This window comes from Triplophysa rosa, linkage group LG10, assembly GCF_024868665.1.
Source record: "Triplophysa rosa linkage group LG10, Trosa_1v2, whole genome shotgun sequence".
NCBI classification, from domain to species: Eukaryota; Metazoa; Chordata; class Actinopteri; order Cypriniformes; family Nemacheilidae; genus Triplophysa; species Triplophysa rosa.
Genome location: NC_079899.1, coordinates 21,195,166 through 21,220,970, shown reverse-complemented (window position 1 = coordinate 21,220,970; position 25,805 = coordinate 21,195,166). Strand labels below are relative to the sequence as shown.

General features: G+C 37.5%; 1 protein-coding gene across 14 annotated transcripts in view; it reads right to left on the bottom strand.

Moving 5' to 3' along the window:
- Positions 1 to 25,805, bottom strand: part of nrxn3a (neurexin 3a) — a 240,899-nt gene that overhangs the window by 23,332 nt on the left and 191,762 nt on the right. For all 14 annotated transcript variants that reach the window (XR_008963687.1, XR_008963688.1, XR_008963689.1 and 11 more), the window contains 3 exons: positions 19,300 to 19,471; positions 8,413 to 8,502; positions 7,064 to 7,368 (listed from right to left, as the gene is read on the bottom strand). Coding sequence is in view for 11 of the 14 variants with exons in the window: in XM_057344277.1 (XP_057200260.1) it covers positions 7,064 to 7,368; positions 8,413 to 8,502; positions 19,300 to 19,471 (567 nt within the window). In the remaining 3 variants the exon portion in view is untranslated. The remainder of the gene's footprint in view (positions 1 to 7,063; positions 7,369 to 8,412; positions 8,503 to 19,299; positions 19,472 to 25,805) is intronic.

Genomic DNA, 25,805 nt, shown 5'->3' with positions numbered 1-25,805 from the left:
ACGCACAAAAATCTCACAAATATGGGCGCTAATCTCCGAAAATGTGCATGGGGATTAATTCACTGAAAAATGAATTACCAGAGAACATGTTTTTAATAAAATTTGAAAACGTTTTCGGAGGCTTTGTGGTGGTGACGTTGATGACGAGCAACTGTGGTGTAGTCTATAGCCTCATGTTAGGTTTTTACTTCTGCCGATTGTATTTAGGTTTCAAAAAGGTTAAATGTTGTGTTAATCTGTGAAGATTATTTTTTGCGATCTTCCAAGTCTATGGTAACAATTTGAAAAAAAAATTGGTCGAGGGGAACCATTGCGGTGCTAGCTTCTGGGTTGGCCTACAAAAATACGTCATAGACTTGGTCGGCATTGCTGGGAACGCCCACAAAACCGTAATTTCCGTTTGTGCCGTTGGGGAAAACAATCCATTAAAATCAATGCGTGTGGACCTCGTTAGGCACTTGATCTTAGCTCTTTGTAATAATTACGAGTGCATTATACTTGGTGCAGTGTCGAAAAGTTGCTTTGTGGTGTTCTGAATCTCTAATAATTAAAAAAACCCTGATCTGAAGTTTTATATACTGCGGAAAAACCAGATCATCCCCTGCACAGCAACTCAGGGACTTTCTAAAACGTTTAACGTAAAAAACATATATTCATTCAGTGATTCTATGATTTGGTAAATTGTACTCCGAGTTTGGGATTGTTTGTGTGACTAGTTATTCATAGAGTTAGTTTTGTAGTTAATCATAATCATAAGAACTCTAAATCATAAATAAAAGATATGGTTATGTGGTTCTTAATTGCAATACTGAACTGTTATTTGATTAAAATAACCCTTACACATACTTTTGTCCTCACCATAAACGTCCATTATAAGAAAGCAGCTTCGTGGCTTAAAACCGAAACAATCACAATGTATAACCAAATAATTAAATACATTTCTTTACCACTGATATCAAACATCAACATATTAACAGAAAATTTTGTGTACTTAGTTTATCGCTGCCTTGAGCCACGTTTCCTTATAATGACTTCTATGTGGGAAACCGCTGCGTGCTACAGTCAAAACTGCGCATAAAATGTATTAATTTAACATGTTAAGACAAACTAGTTTTTGATATCACAGCTTTAATGAACATGGGTTAAAAATATAGACTGTTGAATGACCCTGGGATACTGATATTACAGTCGTCTCCTAGCTGGAAACTCAATCAGGTACAAAAATGTTGTGAAACGACACCTCCAGGCCATTCCGTTGGGTTGTTTCTTCATTCACAGATACTGCACGGAGTCTCCCACCCAATACGGCTCGATTTTTTCTCTTAATACGAACTGATTTTACGTAGACCATAATGGCTTACGCCATGCATTTCCCCCACGCCGACTCCGCCCCAGGACCCGCCCCCAGCTATGACACGACACCGACCGAGTCGATCCCTGCAGCACACTACAGTATATGGTGGCTGTAGGAATGGAAGTCCCACCTTTCGGTTACAGGAGCCAATCACCTTTGTGAAAGAAGGAATTGCTTATTTGCTTACTTCAGAACATGCATGCAAATCACCTGGACCAACCTGAAAAACAGGTGTGCTACACTGATGGGCTTCAGGTGACTCGACGCTGACAGACTTTGAAAACTCAGCAAGCATATATACTACAATTATTTATTTGTTTATTTACTTATTTGAATTATTTTTACATTCCTGCTAAAGTACGGTCAGTTGTGATAATTGCTGTTTTAGAACCCACAGTCCAAAACTGCTAAATCTACAAGTAATCCACGAAAAAGCAATTAATAAAAGAAATCCATTTGTTTTTTCCATGGTGGACAACTATAAGGGTCCCAGAGCGGTGGCTTAATTAAATGCACCGAAACCTGTTGTTTCCTTGAGGTACATCACAGCGTTAAAGTAATTTGTTTGTTTCTCGACACGTCCTCCTAACCACAACACAGCCAGAGACAGAGGATGCTGTGCACAGCGGATGCAAGGTGACAAACAACAATCCCTGAAATTGGCCACATACGTGCCTTACGTTCAGGGTTTTACAACTTCAAAACAAGAGCATAAAATGACCAAACCATCTGCATTAATTGCACAAAATACTTTTTCTTTAAAACGTTTTTACATGTCTAAAATAAAACCACAAGAATGTACATTTAGTTCATTATATTTAGATCTTATAGTGAGTAACCTCTGCTTTTATTGCTTTAGACATAGACACTATAATCTTTACGACATCTGTTAAAGGTTGCATCAGACGAAACCCTGTCTGACTCTGTCAGGCATTAATATACAAGTTAGAACATTAACAAAATCAACTTTGCCTTCATATGCATTATCCTTTCTCGGTCTGTCTGGTATCCCATTTCAAGCAATTAGAGCGGTTATGACAACATATTTGAAAGTGGGCTAATTCGAGGAGAAACCTTGTGTGATGTCTCACTACGGGTTTGATCCCCTCTGGCACTCGGCCCTTTAATGTAATATATTTCAGCAGTTCAGCAAACGGGAAGGATTTGGTGAATTCGAGATGGCACGACCATTAAGGGCTTGAAAGTCTCGCTATTAGAAGCCTAAAGGATATATGAGACCGCGTGCAGGTCCCTCTGTCGTCCGCAGACATAAATGAAACGGTTGCCATGAAAGGCATATCATCATCTCACACCTCTGAAATGAAAATATGTGCGGCTCAATTAACCTGCCGTACATCAATAATTCAGACGCCCAGAGGAAAACATTCCTCCATCGCCGAACCTCTCATATGTAAGGTTTACCGTCCTCCCAGTCTGCCCGATGATCTCAAATACATTAATGGAATAATGAGAGACCGCGAGCTAAAGAAATAGTCAATTTTCCTAACTTCTAGAACATTGACTGTGCTGTTAATGTGCTGAATATACTTTTGAACATCTTTAATGTTTAGATTCTCTATATTCACTTCAAAATAATATTCTTAATGAAACAATACACTCAAAATTAAAACTCAAGATTCAAATTAAGAGAAGACAGTTACCATGAACTAAAGCTGTTTAAACATGCATCAAAAATTCAGATAAAAAAAAATCATGACAATTTTTATTTCCAGGTAAATTATTCCTGTTGCTCAATTAGTAGGGAATTGTGTTAGCAATGCATAAGTCATGGGTTCGATGCCGTCCTTCTGAATCCTTGTATCTCCATATTTCGTGATTTTTATTTTTTGCAATAAATCATTATTATCAGTCACCCTTTATGTTTGTCACTGGGTTTTGCAAATATCTAACCAATAAAAAGTATTAAAACGTGCTGGTCAACTTTCACAACACAGTATTTAATCATTTAAAAAGTACAGTGTTTTTCCCATTTCCTGAAAAACAGCAAATTTGGACATCCGAGGTTTAGGAAGGACACCGACGATATACTTATAATACCATAAGTTTACCTTCTGTCAGTCAAAGACAAGAAATTACGTTAATTTTTTCTAAACCCCTCAAACAGAAAAAAAAACGTTCCTCTGATCTCCCTCTCAAGACTTTTTTCCACGATCATTTCTTTGAAGAAGCTTAACCGAATCTCGACAGAGTTCTGCGCCGCGATCCATACACACCGCGATATCTCCTCTCTGTCTCAACAGCCCGTATCTTAATTAAGCTGAATAAAATGAGCAGGCCCTGTTCCAGTTTCGACACAAATGCAAATGGAACAAAAATAGAAGCCTCATCCCGACACCATACATGCATGGGGATTGCGGTTCGCAAATAAATCGCTTCCCCTACTGTAACAGACTACTTGTTTACTGATCCTGTTTGCACAAATTAGGATGAGAAAGCAAACATGACAACGTCAGCCTGTTGACCTACTAGACTGATTGGAATTAATCAGAATTCTCCTGCCGATTGCATTGAAGTACCCACAATCCTCTAGTCATCCTGAGAAGATGAGAAAAGAAGGGGGTTGCTGTCTCTCTTAAAAATTCTCATTTCAAGCTCATTTCAATCACTAATTTCTACCCAGTCCCTGATTATATAAAACCTATTCGGTTCTATACGGTTATTGGATGATATCACGCGATTCTTTTTTAATCGAAGTGACAAAAAGGTGGATTATGAGGCAAAGAATGATAAATTCACCCAAATGGAGAATTCAAGTCATTTTTAAATGATGAGTACTAACAGAAATAGGTGCCTTATTCTAAAGATGGGCCAGCGTGCGTGGGACAGGATTTAAAAAATGAACACACAAATATAAACATGTTTGAAATGATTGTGGGAGTATCATTATCTATTCCCAAAAGCTTAATTCCTGTCATTTTCAGTGACGCCAGCGAAATAAAAGTAAGCCTCTAAGACACAAACTGTGAATGTGCTTCAATGCATCACAATCAACTCTTGTGTATTCTGTAGCATCTTATTTGCCTCAAAAAGGCAAACAAGACCTACAGCAGAGCTGCTTGGGAGTGCGTCAGAGAGAGTTGTTTTATTCTCTGGTGCGCTGCAGGCGGACGCATGCTCCATCGATACCGCAATGTTTGCATGTGTTTTGCCTGTTTGTGCTCAGATTGAAACGCGGTCTGATGCTTGGCTGAGCATCTACTGTTTCCAGCTAAAGTCGAATATGGTCAACTTCAGCCTTCGGTGTAAATGGAAATTCCATCTCCGCGGTTCACGGGACCTGGGCCGTCACGCTCTGCACCCTCTAGCATTGGTGGGGGTTTCTAGCAGACCGCAGCTGGGGCAGAAGTAGGTTGTGTTTAGGATGTGCCCTCTTTCTTAACAGAGCGATGCACTATCCATGTATCTTGACCTGAAGGTTAAGAGGAGCTGTCATCTAACATCTGCTACCTATCTGTCAACAGCCAAAAGAGTTGGGTAAAAGCATATCGGCCTCGCATAAAATGTTCACAAATACTGACAGCAATGACACTGTTTTTGATTTGTTTGATCAATTTATATCGTATTACGAACAACTGCAATAATTCCATGTATTAAAGTACCATATATTGTGTCTCTTATTTATTTATCCATTTCTCTTTACTGCAGTAACCAATGCCTAATTGTATGTAACAACTTGAAAAATGCATCTGTGAATTAAACTGCTTAAAAAATCTGTAACATTTATATAATTTGCAACGGACAAATCTTTGATTTATTACAACGCTTAAAGGAATAGTTCACCTGCATAATGAAAATTCTGTCATCATTTACTCACCCTGTCATCATTTTAAACGTGTGTGATTTTCTTTCTTCTGCAAAACACAAAAAGAAGATATTTTGAAAAATGTCGGTAACCAAAAACCATGGGGCCTATTTACTTCTACTGTATGGACACAGGGACCAACAGTTACCGACACTTTTAAAAATATCTTCTTTTCTGATCTGCAGAAGAAAGTCATGTCATACAGGTTTGAAATGACAAAAGTGCGTGTAAATACTGACAGAATTTTTATTTTGAAGGTGAACTATTCCTTTAAATAATAATCTATTTAAAAGAATTATACATTTACTAAAAGAAAGACATTCAATGCATTTAATTAATTGTGAAGCCCTAATTAAGCTAAAGCTATGAATAACTAAGAAAAAAAGGAAATAAAAAAATGATCCAATTAGTAACCATTTAAACTACACAAACGTGCCGAGCAGCGAAACGAAATTTGTAGCACTGATTCTTTTAGCAATAGTCTAACACAAACTTTGTTTGTGCGGTCAACTGTGGAGCTTCATGGAAATAAATGTGTCTTTCCAAAATGTGTCAGAGACAAGAGAGACTGATGGCTTTAATATCACCTGAACCAGCTCAATTTGTACCAGGATGCCTATGAAATGGCCAGTCTAATCACATTGCACCAAACCACAGTGTTTTATTGGCTCCCGGTCAAACTTTATGTGGGTGGCGCTCTGCGCGGTTGTCAAGTGCACGTGAATGGCTTTATCTAAAGGACGCGGGGAATTACAAACAAACCGTCAGCCGCATAAGCAGATTTGAAGAACATGAAAACAAAAACGTGCGAGAGAGGCGCTTGACCTTATTAAAATACAGCCGTGGCCGTCTCTGAGGGAGGCTTGAACTCACTTTAAATGAAGCGAGTGGTTTGCATATTGTTTGAAAATCATTCAAACACACCTGGTTGAGTGACTTCTCGTAAATGAAACAAAGCTTCTCTTTTGCATATTTATGGTTTGACATAAGCACAGAGTATGTGTTTTTGTAATTTATTTAGTCTACAGGTGACTGTTTTTTAGTTCAATACTACAATTAACAATCAATACTACAATCTACAAACAATACACACAAAAAAACGAGAAAATGCAAAAACAAAGCTCGCAAAATATATACACAGTGAACACCGAGACATTTTGGGAATTAAGACTTTCTGAAGAATGAAAGCTTTGCGGTAGACCTCCTAAAAATGCACTTCTGAGATTTATTTCTAATGTTGTGTTGCAACAAAGTTGTGTCCTTCTTTTTTTTAATTGTAAATCTGGGCCATGCATTATTTGTGGTGTAGTGCAAGCTGGCCCACATCAGAAATGATTAAAACCCTTAGGCAGCTTCACGCATTTACACCTGCTAAGAGTCACCCGCTGTTGTTTTCCAACACATTTACAATTGAACACAATGTTCATTTTTATTTTAGGTGTAAACCTCAGATATAATTGACATGTATAACTTTATATAGATACAGTATTAGTAATATTTTACAATATGCTTGTAATTGTTAACATTACTTAAAGCATTAGTTAACATGAACCAACAATGAACAATACTTTTATTTTTTTAATTCCAAGTTCATGCTTTCAGCATTTGCTGATAATTTTTTAAAATCGAAAATTGTATCCGTTTACATTAATAAATACACTGCAAACTAACATGAACAATTTTATTTACGCTAACAAAGATCAACAAATGCTGAAAACTATATTTTTATTGTTAGTTCATGTTAGCTAATGCATTCACTAATGTTAAAAATGCAACCTTATTGTATTTCCAGTATGGCAAACTGGACATTTGGGCACATACTATATGTATAGGTATGTAAAATATATACTTTTCCGGACATCTCTTTGCATTAAGGGCATATGTACCTGTATTGTGGGTGGAGTGCGGTGTTTTCTCGTGGTGGTCGTGGACATGGTAGTGGTGGTCTCGATAAAGGTGGTGGACATCTCTGGGGGCAGGGCCGTGGTTCGGGCCGAACCTGCCGAGGGAACCTCTCCCACCAGGCGCACGCTTCCGTTGATTCTGATGTTGGGGTTGCCCTGAGCTGCCATGTTGAGCACTTTCAGGCCGTTGTAGTAGAAACCCGAGAGCTGGCCCTGGAACGGACGCTTGCGATCCGCACCACCGATTCTTATCGTAGCCTGGGTGTTGAATATCGTTAGCTGCCGCCCTGAGGACGCAAAGAAACATTAAGAATATTCATTGGTTTGGCTTCAGAGAAAACATCTCCTTCAGTAACATAATTAATAGCAGTCTTGTACAATTAACAAACTCAACCGCAAGACAATGGCTGCGTTGGCTTACTCTAGCCTAATTTGCCATCTGAAATACTAAAAGTTATACTACCATAAGACGTGTCGTAAACATTCGCAGGGCCAGACAATAAACCAGACCCATTACGTCTCGCTGAATGAGTCTATCTACAAACCCACGATGGCTGCAGTAACTTTCACTGTAATTGTTTCTATAAGTAGAGAAACTTGATTTCTCAGGGACATGAAATTACTAAGATATAGGTTTGATTAAGATTTAAACGGTAGTGCTTTGTTACAGTTAAAAGGCTAATAAAAAAATTCTACACCACTGATTTGACTGCAATGTTATCGATAAGAGACTAAATTAAATGTGCAATTTCACTAGGTGTGGAAAACAATGCAGCAAGACAGATATCACAAAAGCTAAATAAATAAACAATTTCATTCTGGTTAAATGAGTGCAAAAATCATCCCAACTACAGCTGAAATGATTACAATAAAAAAGTCCTAATTTGGTGGGTAATTCCAGTGATTATAATGAGCTGGACTCATGATGATATGCAATGAATGTCTGAAACAATTATCGTGCTGTCTTATTCATCTCAGATGATACTTCCAGTGCTGTCCTGTAACAGCAGCTCTTGTGTTTTCCAATTCTGTTCTATTTAAATTTATGACGCAATTAATTTGTTTTAACATTTACATTTAAAAACATTCAAAAAAGCTTTACTAGGCCAATACATAATCAATGAACAATAACAATTTTATGTTTTAGTCTGACTTTAAGAACAAGACAAATATTTATGAAACCCTTTCTTAGAAAGGGCAAAAGAAAAAGAAAGATTTATAAAGAAGATTAAAATTAATGCAAATGAACGCAAAAAATGACATAAATGTAAATAAAAATAAATGTAACTGATAACAAAAGAAAAAAAGAGAAAAAAACAGGGAGGAGTTACCTTTCTCCTGAAGCCACTCCTCTACGGGCCGGGCATATTTGAAAGGAATTTTCTTATTTGCCATTTGTATTCTCTCATTATCGCTGTTACCTTTGAAGTTTAAAAGACAGCAATTTGGACAATATTTAACAAGTTGTTTAAACACTTTTAGAGATATTTAGTCATGTAAATTTATGTGCTATTTCAAAAAAGTTCATTTTCATAGTCAAACAGTAGTTAATTTTATTTTTCCTCTAGTAATCAAATGCTATTTAAACTGAGAAGCTACTCATTCTTCTCTTGTAATTAAATCAGCCATTACCAGAGTTGACAAAAACATATTTATAATTAAAAATACGGCCTTCGTCTGCAAAAGACATGTAATGAAAGCAAGCAGATTAGCTGCCTGAGGTCAATCCATCTATCCATCAAAAGATGACAGTACGCACTCTTTCATGCTTCACATAATTACATACACATTTCTCCGCTGATTGCTAATGATGCCGGTCGAAATGTTACATTTTTCACACAGTAAATCACATCAACAGTCATAATCATATGGAAACACAGCCAATCATGGATAAACAAGAACTAGACAGCAGCTGCTTCGGTTTCGAAAGCCACGGAAATGATACAGTCGTGAAAACATGTTTGATGAATGAGCCGGGACCGAGTTGAGATGCGTCTGTAGATGTTTGCTTTAGCGGCTGATATTCCATACCATTGGGGGTTAGCAGAGACACAGGAAGCATCAGAGGGGGGGTGTGGGTGTCATTTGAGGATGGGAGGCTAACAATGTCGTGCTGCTTCGACAACGACTTCAAGTGGCAAGGGTGTCGCACCACTGCGGGTTGTCACGAGAGCCAAATTTCAGGACTCTGTGGAGGGGTATGCGGGGAGGGGGGAACCCAAAGGGGGTCTGCATAACTGGCAGGGCTGTCTTCAGACAGCGGGAGGTACAACCAATATCCTCAAAACCTAGAATTTGAGTCACAATAGCCCAATGGCGTGTGAGAGTTAAAGCAAAACTGAGAAAACAGGACTATTGCAAGGTGCTGCAAAAGAGAGGATGAATATGATGCGTAATTAAAGGGACAGTTCACCCAAAAATTTTATTTAGTCATTGTTTATTCATCCTCATGATGTTTAAATCTGTATATGACTCTGTGAAACACAAAAGAGGATATTTCTCTGTGGTTTTGTATCCATTACCATGTACGTCAATGGTGGTCAGTGTTGTTTAGTTACAAACGCTCAGCTAAATATAATCTTTTGTATTCTGTACAACAGTAATGCAGATTTGGAATGACATGAGGATGAGTAAATATTTTTGGGTGAACTTCTGACAGGGTCACCCCTACCCGTGACCCAACCTGCAATCCTTATGTTACCGGCACAAACCTTAAACCATGTGCCAGCTCAGACAGATGTCAGTAAGCACTACTGTTGCAGGTGGTCCATGAAGGGCCCTTGTGGGACGCTAAGAGGTGTAGTGCAAACAGAACAGATGGAGAGAACGACTGGGACACTTATTACCATCAAAAACAGGGAGTAAAGCAGACTGAGGCCATGACCTCTCTCAAATTCCCATTCACCACACACACGTAGTTTTCCCATTCACCATCCTCTCAGTACATTTTCAAGTGCCAAATTTAATTTTACCCCGATAAAAAAGCGTTTTGGGCCCTGAAGAGGGAAGAAACATCGACTGGTGTCATTCTGTCATGCAGTTATTAGTAGTGGCTCTGGAGTTTAGCCTGATGATGTATTTTATTAAAGACGGTCAGTGAGCCATCATCACAGATGCTCTGGCACAGTTATAGGAACGGTGGATGCTAAAAACAAATTCTCTGACTCAGAGAAGAACGGCTTAAAACAGAATATTTCTTCTCTCCACACCTGCACAACTCCTTGCTCCTTGCCAGACGATTGTCTTGTCACCTTCCCACTTTGTCTCTCAACAAAACACCTAACAAAAATAAGCTACTGAGAAGTTCTCTTATATATGTTCACTTAATGTTCACTTAATGTTCCCACTGCTCCGGGGGTACGTGTGTTCACTACTCTCTGGATGGGTTAAATGCAGAGGTCACATTTCGTTGCCTTGTACATGTGCAATGACAATAAATTGAATCTAAAATCTAAAAAAATCTAAAAAAAAAATCTAAATCTCTTAATCATTACGTAAACTAAATGATCATATACCGCACTGCATGTAAAATATTTTTGGAGCTTTATTGTAGTTTTCGGGGAAGTGGGAGTAAGTATTGAGGGCTTCCTACATCACAGACATTTGTGGATTTGTGTCGCTTTGATCCAAAGGTATAGAGGCCACGACATCTTTTCTCACTCCTGAGGACATGAAAAGCTCTCTGAAAATGAAACAGCGGCACGAGGTGTTAACATGGCACAGGATCACACGCTGCGGGGGAATTTTCCTCCCACTGTGATTAACTTTCACGAACACATACAAGAATGTGTGATATCTGCACATTTTAATTTCCTTTAATTCCAAATTAGCGGAGCCCTTAATGGTTTTGCAGTACCACGAGTGCACGGAAAAAAAGCGTGGCGTTACATTTAAAATGTATGAGATGTTTAATAGAAATGGTTATATTTTTGTATAATTCAATGTGATGAGCGCATCTCCCTCTCCATGGAAGAGACTACTAATAACAACTCAAAATAATTCATGAGAACATCCTCGTGATTGTGAACATATTCCCGCTGTAATCCTGCAATGCTGCGTGCACTCGTTCTCTCTGCAGAGTGATGAATTACTATGGAGCATCATCGCTGAAAACAAATATAGCCTATTGCACAAGACACTTTCCAAGTATTATTAAAGCCACCAATAAATAAATAAATCACATAAAGACTATTGTGTTGTGTTGCCCAGTGACAGATTATTTCCATTGTGTCTCTTCTCTTGGCAACTATTGCCTGATTTAAAAATATACCGTTTAAGAGTCACACTTGCAGAAAAGTATTACGGTATTACCGTAGTATTTGAAAACCATGATTATACTGCTTTTTTGGAGTATGTTACAGTTATGTTGATTTATTTATGTAGTTAATATACCATACATGTGTCCTATGTTCTGACATAAATAAAAAATGTAGAAAACAGTTAGAAAACTGTAGAAAGTTAGAAAACATGAATATTCATATGTTTAAAATAAAAGAGCACAAGAGAGCTTTATCTTCATTGTTAGTTTTTTTTAAATGTTTGCGGTCACATTATAGGACACATTTACGGCACATTTGCCAACTACCCATATATCCAAAGAAAAAGTCACCACAAGGGAACATCGTAGTTCCAGCATCATTTCACACGGAGACCAATATAATGGTTGAAAGATAATTTCTCTGGTTTCAAATGTAAAACACTTGCCTCGTGGCCCCTGCATCTCTCCAGCTAACTCTTCTTACACTTGGCTTGTGTCTCAATCGAAAGAGCCTTTCTGCACATTATCTCGCTCCGAACACATTCCCAAATAAGAAATGTGACTACGGAGGATCGTACCTCAGTCCCGAGGAGACAATGAGAGTGGGAACGTTTATCTGGCCATCCTTGGTGGTTTCATTTAATCGTGGGATTAGAAAGACAGCTCATATTGAAAGCTTATCTCCTTCCCCCTCTGGAGAGATTTATAAGGGCAACAGATTTTGTTTTTGATACTAGTAATTGTATTTGGCTCATAGGGTACACGAGTATCTGTTTCGCACGTAGGAAACCTGCCTCGAAACTATTCCTGATAAAAGATTCTTTTCTTTGTCAAAAACGCAATCTTGTCTTTTTGTTTTGAGAGATAATTGCCTTCGTGTGGCCCAGTCAAGCATCACGAGGGTCCTTACATCAATATTTCCTCACTCAAGACTAAGGGTTCCTTATCATAATTTGCACATTTTATGATAAGGGATGCTCGGTCTTTCTGAATGTGGACATTTTGAAGGAAGAACACGTCGATTGGATTTGATGAACTTCACTGGACTGCATGTAAATACTCCTATGGGACGTTTTCTGATAAGGAACTGCTACGGGACACGATCAAATCTTTGCAGACATTATGTTGCGTCCGAGATGTTTGATTGCGTTTTTTCTTCTTTTAACAGAAGGTTCCAGAGGTTATGCATATGCATTATGAAAAATATTTTAGGTCATCTGCTTCGTGTCCTCAAATGAAAAAAAAATGTCTCATTCATATTAACAGCTATACAAATAAAAGCAATCTCTGTAAAACAGAAGATAATGGAGGCAAGCAAAGCCATTCTGAGCAGGTGGGGCTATTTCACCGCAATTTACTGCAAGAACTTGTTTTTCCACCAGCAATAAGCCATCAAACGTCAATTGCAGAAGGAAAAGCTCAGAATGTTCTAACAGGCCAAAATCATTACGTAAGCCCATTTAATGACATCCAGACATTAGCATTAAAATGACGTGACATGTTACATGTATTTGCGGAGCATTATAATTTCGAACTGCTATAGCGAGCAGGGCCGTATAGGACCCTACAGCATCATTTCTAAGGTTGCTTTAGTAACCACAAGCATGAAACAGCGTGAGGTAAGCACACATGATTATACCTGTGAGCTCAAACCAATACATTTCCCAACCACACGCAATAGGGGGCTGTTACAGCCTTTAGAAAAACCTTAATGGCTCCGCACTTAATACATTCAAAAAGTGACTCTTTTTTTATTCATATAAATATATAATTGTATCAAACCATTAAAACAGAGACTAGTTGCTTTTTAGTCATGCAAGAGCATCTTGGTGAACGAAGCAAGATGAACAGTTCTCAGAAGGGTGCGCATGAAGAGACAGAAAATGAGTCTATACCGACTGCGCTGATGGCACCAAAATGATATGCTGATTTGACTGAACTATAGCGGTCTGAACCGTTGTCAGTGCTACCGCATAACAGCAGGACCCACTGCATGTGTAATCGTCTACCGTTTTCCCCACCGTCATTGGCTATTACCCAGCCTGGGTCGAAGCTTCCAAAGATGACAAAAAGCCCCTGCACAGCCGTACAGAATGAAGAACCCACCTATTTTACGCACACGCGCACAAAGATATGTAGATATGGACACACGCGGTTGAGCCGTCATGTTGTGTACACGTGTGTCAGAAATGATATAACTCCCCCGTGGTCCTTTGCATAAGCCCTGTCCTACGAACACGCTTGTCTACCGAACATGGCATCAAGTTCCCGTGTGATTGACACACACTGACATTTCCTGCCAAACTGAAGAGACGTGTGGGACTGTGCAGTACTGCAGATGGAGTGTTACAGATTTAGTCCGATTCAATTTAGTCTGCTTTGTGTAAAGGTATGGATAAAGATGTTCTTTTTTTAGTTTAACAGTAAATAAAAATGATAGTCTGTGCAACATATTTAGTCTATGGTTGCATCTAAAGAGAATATATGATTTAATACTACGCGGTCACAAATATAAATCATATTTTTGAACTCTGCAGCTTTTAAACACATTTTTAAGTGGAAAAGCAATGTAATGTTTGCAATGCCATTCATGCATTTGGCAGTAACTTTAATTCACAGCAAAATATATCCAAGCTATACATTTTTTAGGAAGTGTATCTGTTAGCAATGGAGCCTATAAACTAAAAATTTTATGATGCTCTATACACCACTGAACTGTATTTCTGTTTGGCCTTTTCCGGAAGTGTAAATTCGTATAAAGTTTTGCTCTTGTACATACAGATTATATTTAACACAACCACTGTTGCTCTGCAAATATACATTTTTGTGCCACATTTAGAAGGTTAAATCAGCACAGCAATTACAATGAACTGAAATATACAATAGAATTTAAATTAATGTTATCTTATTAATGAACTCTTAAAGGTCCAGTGTATGAAATTTAGCGGCATCTAGCGTTGAGGTTGCGAATTGCAACCAACGGCTCACCCCACCCCTCCCTTTCGAAGCACTACGGCGGAACTAAGATGTCGTCACGTTTTCGCTTCTTTGGTGAAGGAGATAACGTATTGACCAAATACGCTCTGCAGAGCAGTTTGTCCGTTTAGGGCTACCGTAGAAACAACATGGCGAATTCCATGCAAGGGGACCCGCGGTGTATGTAGATAGAAATAGCTCATTCTAAGGTGCTAAAAACATAACGCTTCATTATGTAAGGTTTTTTACACCCCTGAAGACATAGTTACTAGGGGTGTGATGAAATCTCGTGGCACGAGATCACACCTAATCTCGCGAGATCAGATAGGTCTCGAGCGAACACAATATCCTCTCGCAATTAGCAAGATGGAGTGCTGGGCTCGAAATTGCAACCATTTTAGTCGCATATGCTCCCTAAATTTAACCTGTGCGACCTCAAAACATATTTGAGAGCATTTGTGTGAGTGCACATTTGTTGTGGTGTGATCTGTTTTCATGACTGTACAGAACAGCAGCGGACTGTACCACAAGTAGAGTATAGCAATTGCAAGTTCACATTACGTTATTTTAAATACATTCACAGGAAAACCTCTTCAAAAACTGATCATATGTCTTTTACATATGTGCAATGTTAGCAAAAAACATGATGTTTTTATGTAGTTTTAACTGTTTCTCTTAAGGCTATGAGGATTCAGTCAGTGGAGGAAGGAGGATTGACAGTGTGATATGATCACCACATCTGCTAATATGAGCACTATGCAAAAGCATATAGAGAAAACAACAACAGCTCTTTACTAAAAGCTGCACCTGTTAAGAAAACAAAGCATAATTTTTGTGCGATTACTGCCTTTCAGTTGAGTTTGTGACAAAACATTTTGCAGTGTTCACATTTTGTTTATGACTGCAATATACAGTAATTCATTCAAATATAAATTTTATTTGTTTCATAAAGCACAAGTTGATTTTATAATGCCTACATTTTTTTGTATTTTGTGTTTCTTATGTGAATAAAATATTTTTTCCCCTATATATTTCATCATTGAGTATTTCTTTAAATGTCTGAAAATCTCGTCTCGTCTCATGGGATAAGCATCTCGTCACACGCCTAATAGTTACAGTATGTATATTATATTGCATTTCTGTCAATAGATCATCCAATAAATTACACAGTAGTGCTTGATTTAAAAATTATTTTTCAATTTTGGGACAGCTGCATTTATTTTACACATATAACTTTCCTATTTTTCTGAACATTATTCCCATTGCCTTTCCGATTCTGGTTATGATTCTACGTTCCTTTCAAGCACTAAAATACCCGTGTTCAGTGAATGAGAGTGAAAATGATTGAGTTTCTATCTGCAAATCATGTTTTGTTGTAACTTGTGTAATGAAATCTAACGGCATCTCTGCAGTATTGTTTCAGTGATCCGTGTCAATGCTCAACCATGATCAGAGATCCCGAACAAGAGAATGACATGAGCAGCTTTTCAAACGTCTCTCAGTCTACCAACAGTGAATCTAGTTAAGAGTTCAAAGAACAAAACTACAAATCTCTCTAGATATCCACATAACTCACAGCTATTAGAGAAACGTTTGAGTGATGCATTTCAACAAAGGAATTAAGCCTCCATCTGTTTACTCTTTAAAATCCTCTCTAAATGCAAAAACTCATTAAATCTATTATTTTTCAGGGTCTTTCAATACAGACATGGGTTCAGTCAGTTGACACAGCACTTTACTAAACCATAAAGGAGGTTGATAAACCTCTTTTATTTAATGCTAATCTATGTGCTTCTCTCATAACATACAGATTAAATCAGATTCATAGTAAAACCCAATGCTATTCACAAACATTTTCTTGCATGTAAATGTGGTTAGACTATCAGTAACAACGCAGGATAATTCCTCATAAGACTTAGCATCAACTATGTTCTAAATATAACGTCTTACTGCTTGCATTTGTTAGTCCACGAGGAAGGCACAGCTTTGAAAAGAAACTGCTTATCTGACTCTTGCAGTAAGTTAGGAAACTACATTTCCACTCTATAAGTCCATTATATGGTGAAATGAAACGGTTGAGAGAAGATTGTGCTGATTTTCAACTCCAGATTGCAAGCGCTAACCTAAATACAAAAATCGTCAAATTCCTCCCCTGCATTTTCTGGAAAAATCCAGGCAAATCCAGGCACATCCGTGCCTACCAGCAAAAAGTCACACTAGCATGGAAGTAGCTTTTTTAATGCTTACTCATATTCGTTAGACGTTACCGGAGGGTGAGCGAATTGTATTAGCACACTTGGCTTAAGTCAGGTGAATGGACAAGCACAGCACAATTTATTCTCAAAGTGACGGCTGGGGTAAAGTTCTCTGAGTATTCTGCACATGGCCTCGGGGTGCGTTGTAATGACACTCATAAGCTTTAGGTGCCTGTGCTCGTGGCCCTGCAGACATCTCAGCTTGACCCCTCGGGACCCATGGGAGATAAATAGAGTGCGCTTGAAAGATACAATGAGCTTCCTTGGCCTCTCTATTTGTATGTGCTTAGCACAGCAAGGTTACGTTTAATAACTAGGCAAAAGCACAGCTCTGGAAACAATGCGGTAAAAAAACCTTCCGTAGATCAACTGGTAGAGCGCGGTGCTCGCAAAGGCAAGGTATTGATAAAATGTAAAACATGAATCGCTTTGAATAAAAGTGTCTGACAAATGCATAAATGTAAAACACTTCTAGACCATTAAATTAATTTCAGTTATTCAGTGGTTCGAAGTTATTATTCTGCCTATACCATGGTTACCACACCTGAAGACATTTGTCAGGATTTTGTCCCTAAAACGTCTGTGTAGAACTATGTTCTTCGCATATTCGGCATATTGCAGTGCAATAAATAATATATGGTGTGTCTTACAAATTTGAAAGCATGACTTTACAACTAGTATTTATGGCTTGGGCTACTTCTATGGAGATATTCGACTAACACAGATGTGCGTGTGACGGAGGGAGAGAGAGAGAGAAATAGAGAGAATGTCCTTCAAAATGTTCGGTCAGTTGCGTCAGTATGGTAAAAGAGCGTGTCTACCATAAATATTAAGCAATTTAAATAAAAAGTAAATTAGCCACTTTCCTTGGCCAGGATCTGTTTCTGGTCATTTTGCTGTATCAGGCTGTATGGCTATTAGTAATAACTTAGGTAAATTGACAAAGTGGTATAAAACTTTAATACGGTCAACTGCAGTATAATAAGAAAATAAAACCCAGATGTTTGATGTGGTTCAATGCTTTACATCCCATTTACCCTTTAAATCGAATAAAAAACATCACGCCACGGTACCACAACGTATCAGTTATGAGAACAGAGCCTTTGTTAAACACACCACGACATCTCAAATCCGCAGATGATATTTCTTCATCAATATCCTGACAAGTTCAAATTGAAAAATCAAACATTACGAAGAAACGGGAGCCAAAGCAAAGAGCAGGTTGCCATGAGGGGACATCTGTCTTGAGGCATAATCATATACAATTCGCAGGTGGCCGTGTGCATACATAAATATTTTATTATCAAGTTGAAACTTTGGCAGAGAAAGTAAATTTTGCTGACATTTAAATAGAAGTGTTACACAACTGTGCCACCTATAAATCTCAATGATATATTTCCTCGCCTCTTATGTCTGTCTGGTGCAAATGGCCGTGCAGGCAAAAATGAAACTTTAGACCTAAAAACGCAGGCGGGCACTGACTTCTGTATAATGCATCCATATGCATCCACAGCCACACTCTGGTGTATATTTTTCATGCCTAATATCATTCATATTAATGGCAGACTGATAAATAGATGCATTAGCAGAGCTGGCCACATAATATGGGTTTATACAGTGCCGTCAGGAACAAAAAACGATGCCCTGAGATGCTTGAACAGAAAAAAGACGGAAAGTCTGGCATAATAGACAAGAAAAAATACCATGTGCCAGCTTTGCATATATAGGCATGTTCCACAAAATGGTACAGAACTTCACAATTTTCCCTCGCAGGGTGAGAAGTTTTGCAGGAATATCTCTTCATAAAAAGTGTAGTATGTGAAAACTCTATAAATAACTTTATAATAGTCAGGCGGTGAAAGAACAGCACAGAATTGATTGGCTCATTCAATGAGTACAGTCAGGTAATGCTGTAATGTGCAGGAAATGATGTTCTCCTGCAGAAAATAGTCGGTTTAAAGCCGCAGGTGCAGATTTTAAAGGGTTAGTTCACCCAAAAATGAAAATTCTTTCATTATTTTCTCATTCTCTTGTCATTTCAAACCTGTATGACTTACTTTCTTTTGCAGAACACGAAAGAAGATATTTTAAAGAACCAGCATTCGGCAACCAGCATTCTTCAAAATATCTTCTTTTGTGTTCTGCAGAAGAAAGAAAGTCACACAGGTTTAAAATGACAAGATAATGAGTAAATGATGACAGAGTTTTCTTTTTTGGGTAAACTATCACTTTAAGTAAATGTTTTGTGAGTGACTCAAGTGTGAGGAAGTAGTCTGCATAGTCTAATCTCTGCTTAATATTCCTTTAAATATTGTAAAACGAGAGATAGAATGGAATAAAATAAAAAACATAATTTTTTTAGTGACACAAAAAGCATCAAATTGAAGAGACTTGTAAATAGGATGTGTTGCATCTGGTGTCCACCTTGCCATCACGGCCAACGGTTTCCAAAGAAACCCACATATCAGCGCTGTCATTTGGCAGCCATGTGAGTTCATTGTGAGAGTTACCCAATTAAGCTCATTGAAAAAGGGAAGGCTCGGTCCACCAGCCTACTGTTTGCAACAAAGGCACACACAGGATGGTTGAAAATACACTACACGGTCACTTGGGAGACAGAACGACTTTACAAATAGCTCCCAAGCAGTTGCTGTCCAGTTCTGTGTATTGTCCATATATCTTCTTGATGTTGCAAGCCAAAGGTTGAAACGGTGGGTGAGAGGTCTTACCTGAGGGGAAGTGCTCGTTGATGGCCCAGTTGTCCACCTGAAGTGTGGCATTGCCCCCATTTCTGGTGAAGCGCACTACATGGTACTTGCCGTCATTTACTGCCATACTGCTCTCCTGCACGATGATGTCAACCGTTCCGATGTTGAATATGACTCCAATTTTGCCTTGCTCCTGGAAACACAACAAGGACAAACGCAGTTTTAGTTTTGTCAACAAGATCTACACCATTTACAATGAATTAAGTGCAGAGTATGGCGGCAGTATTGCTAGGGTCATGGGTTCTACTGCAAACGGTGCATGTATCAATTTGGATTAAAGCATCTGGTAGTTGTATGTATTTATCAACATTTGGCCACTTGTAGATATTTTAGTCGTTTTACTTGAATTCACTCATGTATAATCTGTTCCATCCCGAAACCAGATTGACATTGAGAACGTACGTTTTATTTGATTCAGATTCAGTTTTAACATTTGCCCTTGAAATCTGCTGCCTATTGTTCTACTTTTGTTCCAGAGAGATCCTGCATAATCTATTAGCATTAGTAACCCCTGATAAACTTGTCCGCTTGATAAAAAGTGTTCATCAGCCATTAGCACCCTCCCCATTTTGGGGGTGAGGAATCAGGCACATTGATTTAAATAATGCAGGGAAAGTGAACTAAATCAATAGCGTTAGCTAAAGCAGAGACAGAGATAAGAATGATTAATGAACAGAAAGGTGCCGAGTGATTGCCCTCGCAGATCCGAAAGGGTACATGCAAATGTTGCGGCAAGGATTCTCACTATAAATTAATTAGCTCATCCTCGACAAGCAATGACAGAGCAGGAAACACCGGGGAAGTAATATCCGTAAATATAGATAAACGTGATTTATAAATGCATTCATAATAAAACATCTTGAACATTGCAACTTAAAAATAAGTTCCACATAGACCGTTTAGAAAATGACTGAAACTTTCCAATACTAACCAATATACTTATTCATTGTAATGTGTTTGATAGTATTTAATAGTAAAATGCTGCATAAAAAAACACGGGCTAACCCACAAATAAATAAACAAATCATTTCTGTAATCATTTTGCGTTTCTTTTCTCTACATTAGTTTCATCCTCCACAACGCATTTTCTCTTCCCTCTCAATATCCTTCAGGGTTGCACGGATATATTTTGTGGTCAAGCTAAACCAATTCTGCCGTTGTTCTTATCTGTTACAGCATGGAAAATGACGACAGATGATAAATTGTATCAAGGGAGATGTTTATCACCATGCAGTGCATTTATCACAACAAGATCTCTGCAAGCAAAATCTGGGCCAGTCTTCTCAAGTTCATTTGGAAGACTTTGCTTAATACCGAGATGGCCTTTCTTTATTAAAAATGATTTCTGTGGTTATCGTATTATTGTGCATCATTCGGACGTTGATATGTAAACATATAGTTAAACCCAAAAGAATGCTAAATTTGAACTGGAATTAAAAGAAATGTACAGATTGTAATTGCATGTAAATTTAACACAGTTAAACAATTAAGGTCTTTGTCGGGTTAAAACAATACTGACATATTTCTATTTAAAAAATACTTATAGCCATTGAAAGTTAGTTTAGTTGAAACTTCATCACAAAATAAACCACAGGGAAAGTAAAAAGTGACATCTTTTTGCTAAACCATAAAGATCTCATCCACCATTTACTGCCATAGTAGGGAAAATAAATACTATGGGAGTCAATGAGAGATGAGATCAAAATATGGGGTAAGAACAAGCATTCTGAGAAACACCCATTTTGTTGCTATATGTACATATCTCTTTATAAATGTATCTACAAAGATATTCATAACCTTGACAGTGTGTGGTAGGGAATTTAATGAAGTGTTTGCGTTCAATGATACTTGAAGTCCTCTGAGAGCATCTTTAGAGGAAGAAGGATTGTGTGTTACTGTAACCCTGCCTGTCTTCCTGTGAGAAACGCTACAGAAAACATATCTCTGTCCCCTTATAGAATATTAATGAGACGAAAATGAGTCAAAACACATAAAGAGCAATTTGCTAAACCTTTTCCACAGACGTGCGCAGAAGCGCAGCGCTGTGAAACATCCAACCGCTCTGCCACTTTTAGCCCCCGAAAGATCCTGCTGTATTACTTGTTTGATCACAGAAACACTCTTTTACATTTAGCATCAAAGACTTCGCTGTAAGTGTCTCTCTCTTCATCCATCACACCCTCTTTCCACGTTCATTTCCAATACTGCTGTGCTTGTATCTGGGAGGGTAAAAGGACGAATAAACTCTTACTCTTTCAGAGCAAGTGATACATGAAAGGAAATAGTCTGTCACACACGCTATATTGAGCCGCGCGCCGGAACTGCACACAGGGACTGTGTGCAAATAAAGCACATGCTATGTGTGATTTCTATTATAACTTTCTCTCCGTGCTCATATATTTCAATATGGTGACATAAGCTGTGGATAGAATACAGTACCATTTGGGATCACAATAGTTTATTGGAAAAAAAACCATCTAAATATATTTCAGTGGAGGAAAAGTATAAGAAAATGGAGTAAATAAGGCAGATGTTGAATATTTGAGAGAATGCTGTTGCTTTCTTTGGGATGTAGTTTTCATTCAAAAGTGCACATTTATGCTCTCGGCCTTGTGCAGCCAAATATCCAACTCAGCTGCAGACGCAGTGTAAAATGATTGGCACATCCAATTATTCATTGTGTATTTGAAATGGAATAGGGCATAACCACTGGTTGCCAGAAAGAGTTTGAAACAATGGGCCGCATAATGATTTTGTAAGCAAAAAATAAATACACACAATTAGACAGAGAGAGAGAGAGAGAGAGAGAGAGAAGGAGAAAAAACAGTATAAACACTAGAGTTTGAACGAAGGCCTATTATAGGGTTTGGATATACACAATGGGGTACATTTATAGAATATTTAATGTATATTAAGTAAACATTACTTATTTTAAAATATACAAATTATATCAAATAAATAGTAGGCCTTTATATTTAAAGGGTTATTTACCCCAAAAATGAAAGTTCGGGATAAATTTCTTTGTTCTGCTAAACACAAAAGGAAAATAGTTGGAAGAACGTCAGTAACCATAAAGATCTCATCCACCATTTACTGCCATAGTAGGGAAAATAAATACTATGGGAGTAAATGGGAGATGTTTGGTTACTGACATTCTTCCAAATATCTTGCTTTGTGTTTAGCAGAACAAAGAAATGTATACAGGTTTGGAACAATCTGAGGGTGAGTAAATGATGACAGAATGTTTATTTTTGAGTGAACTCTCCCTTTAAGATTCTGCAGTATTTCTAAGGTAAAAGATGAGAAAATTTGTGCAAGCACTTTTACAAAGATGTCAGACTTTTGGTCCAGAATCTGTATAATTAAGCAATTTTTTTATTAAAAAGAACTAATACCGCTAATTAATACAGCTTTCTATTACAAATCTGTCAACATTTATTCGCCCTCATTAAACCTGCATGACTTTCTTCTGTGTTCTACAGTGGGGTCCAATGTTGCTTAGTTAGCAAAGTTCTTCAAAAATCTTATTTTGTGTTCTGCAGAAGAAAGAAAGTCATACAGGTTTGGAGGGACATGAGGGTGAGTAAATGATTAAAAAACATTTTTGGGTGAACTATCCCTTTAATATGTAAATCCTTATCTGTATTCAGTCTAATCAAAATCTAAAAACCTATATGAATATTATTTACCTATCTATTTATATTGGTTGGTGTTCGTATAATATATACCACCCAATATAAATATATATATTATACTTGGTTTGATAATAACCCACTGAAGAGCATGCATTAAATTGATACCGGTAATCATCACAACTAAACCCCAATTCATGTCTTTCATAATTGAATAACCCTGTTTTTCCATTAAGCCACTTCATTTGTTTTGGTGTTAACCTCTATCAAAATATCATGATGCATCATACTGAAATGCCTTTCAGGAAAAATAAACAACAATATCTCAAGTAATGAATGACAGCAGTGGAACAAAGTGCTGTCTTATTTGTATTCCTGGAGATAGTCCGACGGTTTGAGTCACTCCAGAATGCAGACTCAAATCATTACAGCCATCAATTCTGTTGCTCTTGCGTTTCTCTTCTGTGTGAAGGGGTCTGGCACACTGTATCACCTGGACAAATTGATGAGTGTTTAAAAGATGAACTCTCTCTCTCTCTGTGAGTGGCCGTCTGTGGTGAGCTGATAAGGAGAGACGCCCCTCAATTGGTAGTAAAGAGAAAATGCAAGTGACAATTTTTCATTGCTGATTGTTTCATCAATATAAGAGTCGATATTTTCCGCATAGCGTGGGATGTTTTCTGTAACAACTTCATTACTTTCCATTTAATCGTCTGTTTACAGGATGTGTAGGCAAAAAGATGGGAACTGGAATTATACGATAGCTGATACACACAATTAATAAATGAAAGATGATCAAGTGGTAGTAAACAGAATAGTCACAGAATTACAATGTCACATATATTTTAAAGGATAATACATAATGCTCATTGAGCAATTTTACACTGTTGTGTCATTGAAGTATTTAAGTGAGTGTGCATTGTATTGCAACATGAGAGAAGTCCCAACACCTTCAGTGTAAACAATTAGAAATTAGATACAGGTGTGAAATTACTTCTGTACATGTCCACTAAAGAAGTTATAAGTCTCGTAAAATATAAAAGAATTACAGAGGAAAAGGGTTAGCATTTTCTGAATTAAAATTTGGTATTATTTTGATAGTTTTGTACTTTCCAATGTATTTCTACACAGTAAAATCGCCAGTGTTAAAAAGGTCAAATTAACACTCACAGTGTATACATAATCCACACTCTCAAAGTGTGGATTATATAAACACTGTGAGAGTTAATTTGACCCTTTTAAACACTGACGATTTTGTTGTGTACTGGTCCCAAAAAAGTTACTTAAACTTAAACATACTTACACATACAGTAATACCCTTATATTTTCCTTTCCATTTAATTAGTTTTGAATTAAAATATTTCCAATACACTATAAAAGAAATCCAGTAAAAAACACACATTTTCTGGTAGCTGGGGTGCCAGAAAAATATTGTAAAAATTAGCTTTCATGTAAAATTACATGGTTTCTGTAATTTGACAGTTTTTAATCGAATTTCAAAAATGTTAAAATAATCTGTAAAATTTGTAAAAAAAAAAAAAAAAACTAATTCTGTAAAATATTTTTTTTTTACAGTGTAGGTTTACTATTCCGTATAAGAATAAACGTGGAAAGAATACATGAAAGTATATTACATGTAACACACAAAATACACTTCCCCATGTATTCAATAGCATATATATGACGTTTTGTTTGTCACACTAATTAGACGATCACGAAAAAAACCTTTCCGGAACCTGAACATAACTTATTAAACACATCACAATCAAAAATCTGTCTTCAAGGAGCTAAACAATGAATATGGATTTATTCAATGGAACAGTTCAGAAACTGTTGACCCTCATCACACAAACCTAACAAATTACTCTACAACCAGTCTCATTGCAACTACTAACAACACAAAGAACATTTTCTGCAACCTTTCAATTAGGATTGCTGATGTACGCCAAATCTCAAGGGAGCCGGGTGTCCGTGGGACATCTGTGTTGAAGAGCTGCTGTGTTTCCACATGAGTTTACAGAGATATCAAACATGTTGATGAGGCAGAAAGCGCTTTTAATTCACTGCTAGCTGCCGATTTGCCTGCCAAGGCTATCGGGTCCACAAAACACAGACAGCTGCCACACAATACTTAATCTACCCAGAACTTGCTACATCGACACTCTTCCACGGCTAGTGGAGAACAACACGAGGGCAGAGCCTGTGTACAAAAGAAGTTTGCTGACAGTAAACCAAGTCAAAGTTCTTATTTGAAGCACAAAAATGTGCGCTGCATTTGTGAGCGAGTGGCCTTCAATGGTCCTATTATAGTGTAAGTAAAGGAGGGGTGGGTTTCAAGGGCAGTACAGCAGTGTTTTTGTACCTTTTAAAACAAAAAGGGAAAATTGATGAAGGTCCAAAGTGTTTGAATGTAAGTCACGTTCAAGTAATGATTTATGGTCAGGTAACAGAGAAAAAGACTACGACGCAAAACACATCATAGCACTTCATAATACTCCAGTGCATTGCCTAATAGAATTTTTCATCTCTCCATTCATAAACACAGACCTCAGACCTTGAGTATATAGAGGATAAAATGTATAAAAAAAAATGTTGCAGTTCCTATGTATGATATTGCATTTCACATTATATTTAGTCATTTAGCAGACGATTTTATCCTAAGCGACTTACAAATGAGGTAAACAATGGAAGCAATTGGAACAACATAAGGACAACAAAAAGCATAAGTGCAATAAAACTGGTCTCATATAGCCTACCACAGTATACTGTATATTGAATATAAGATCCAGTAAAAAAAATATAAGATTGAATATAAGAACTGTCGTATGAGCAGAA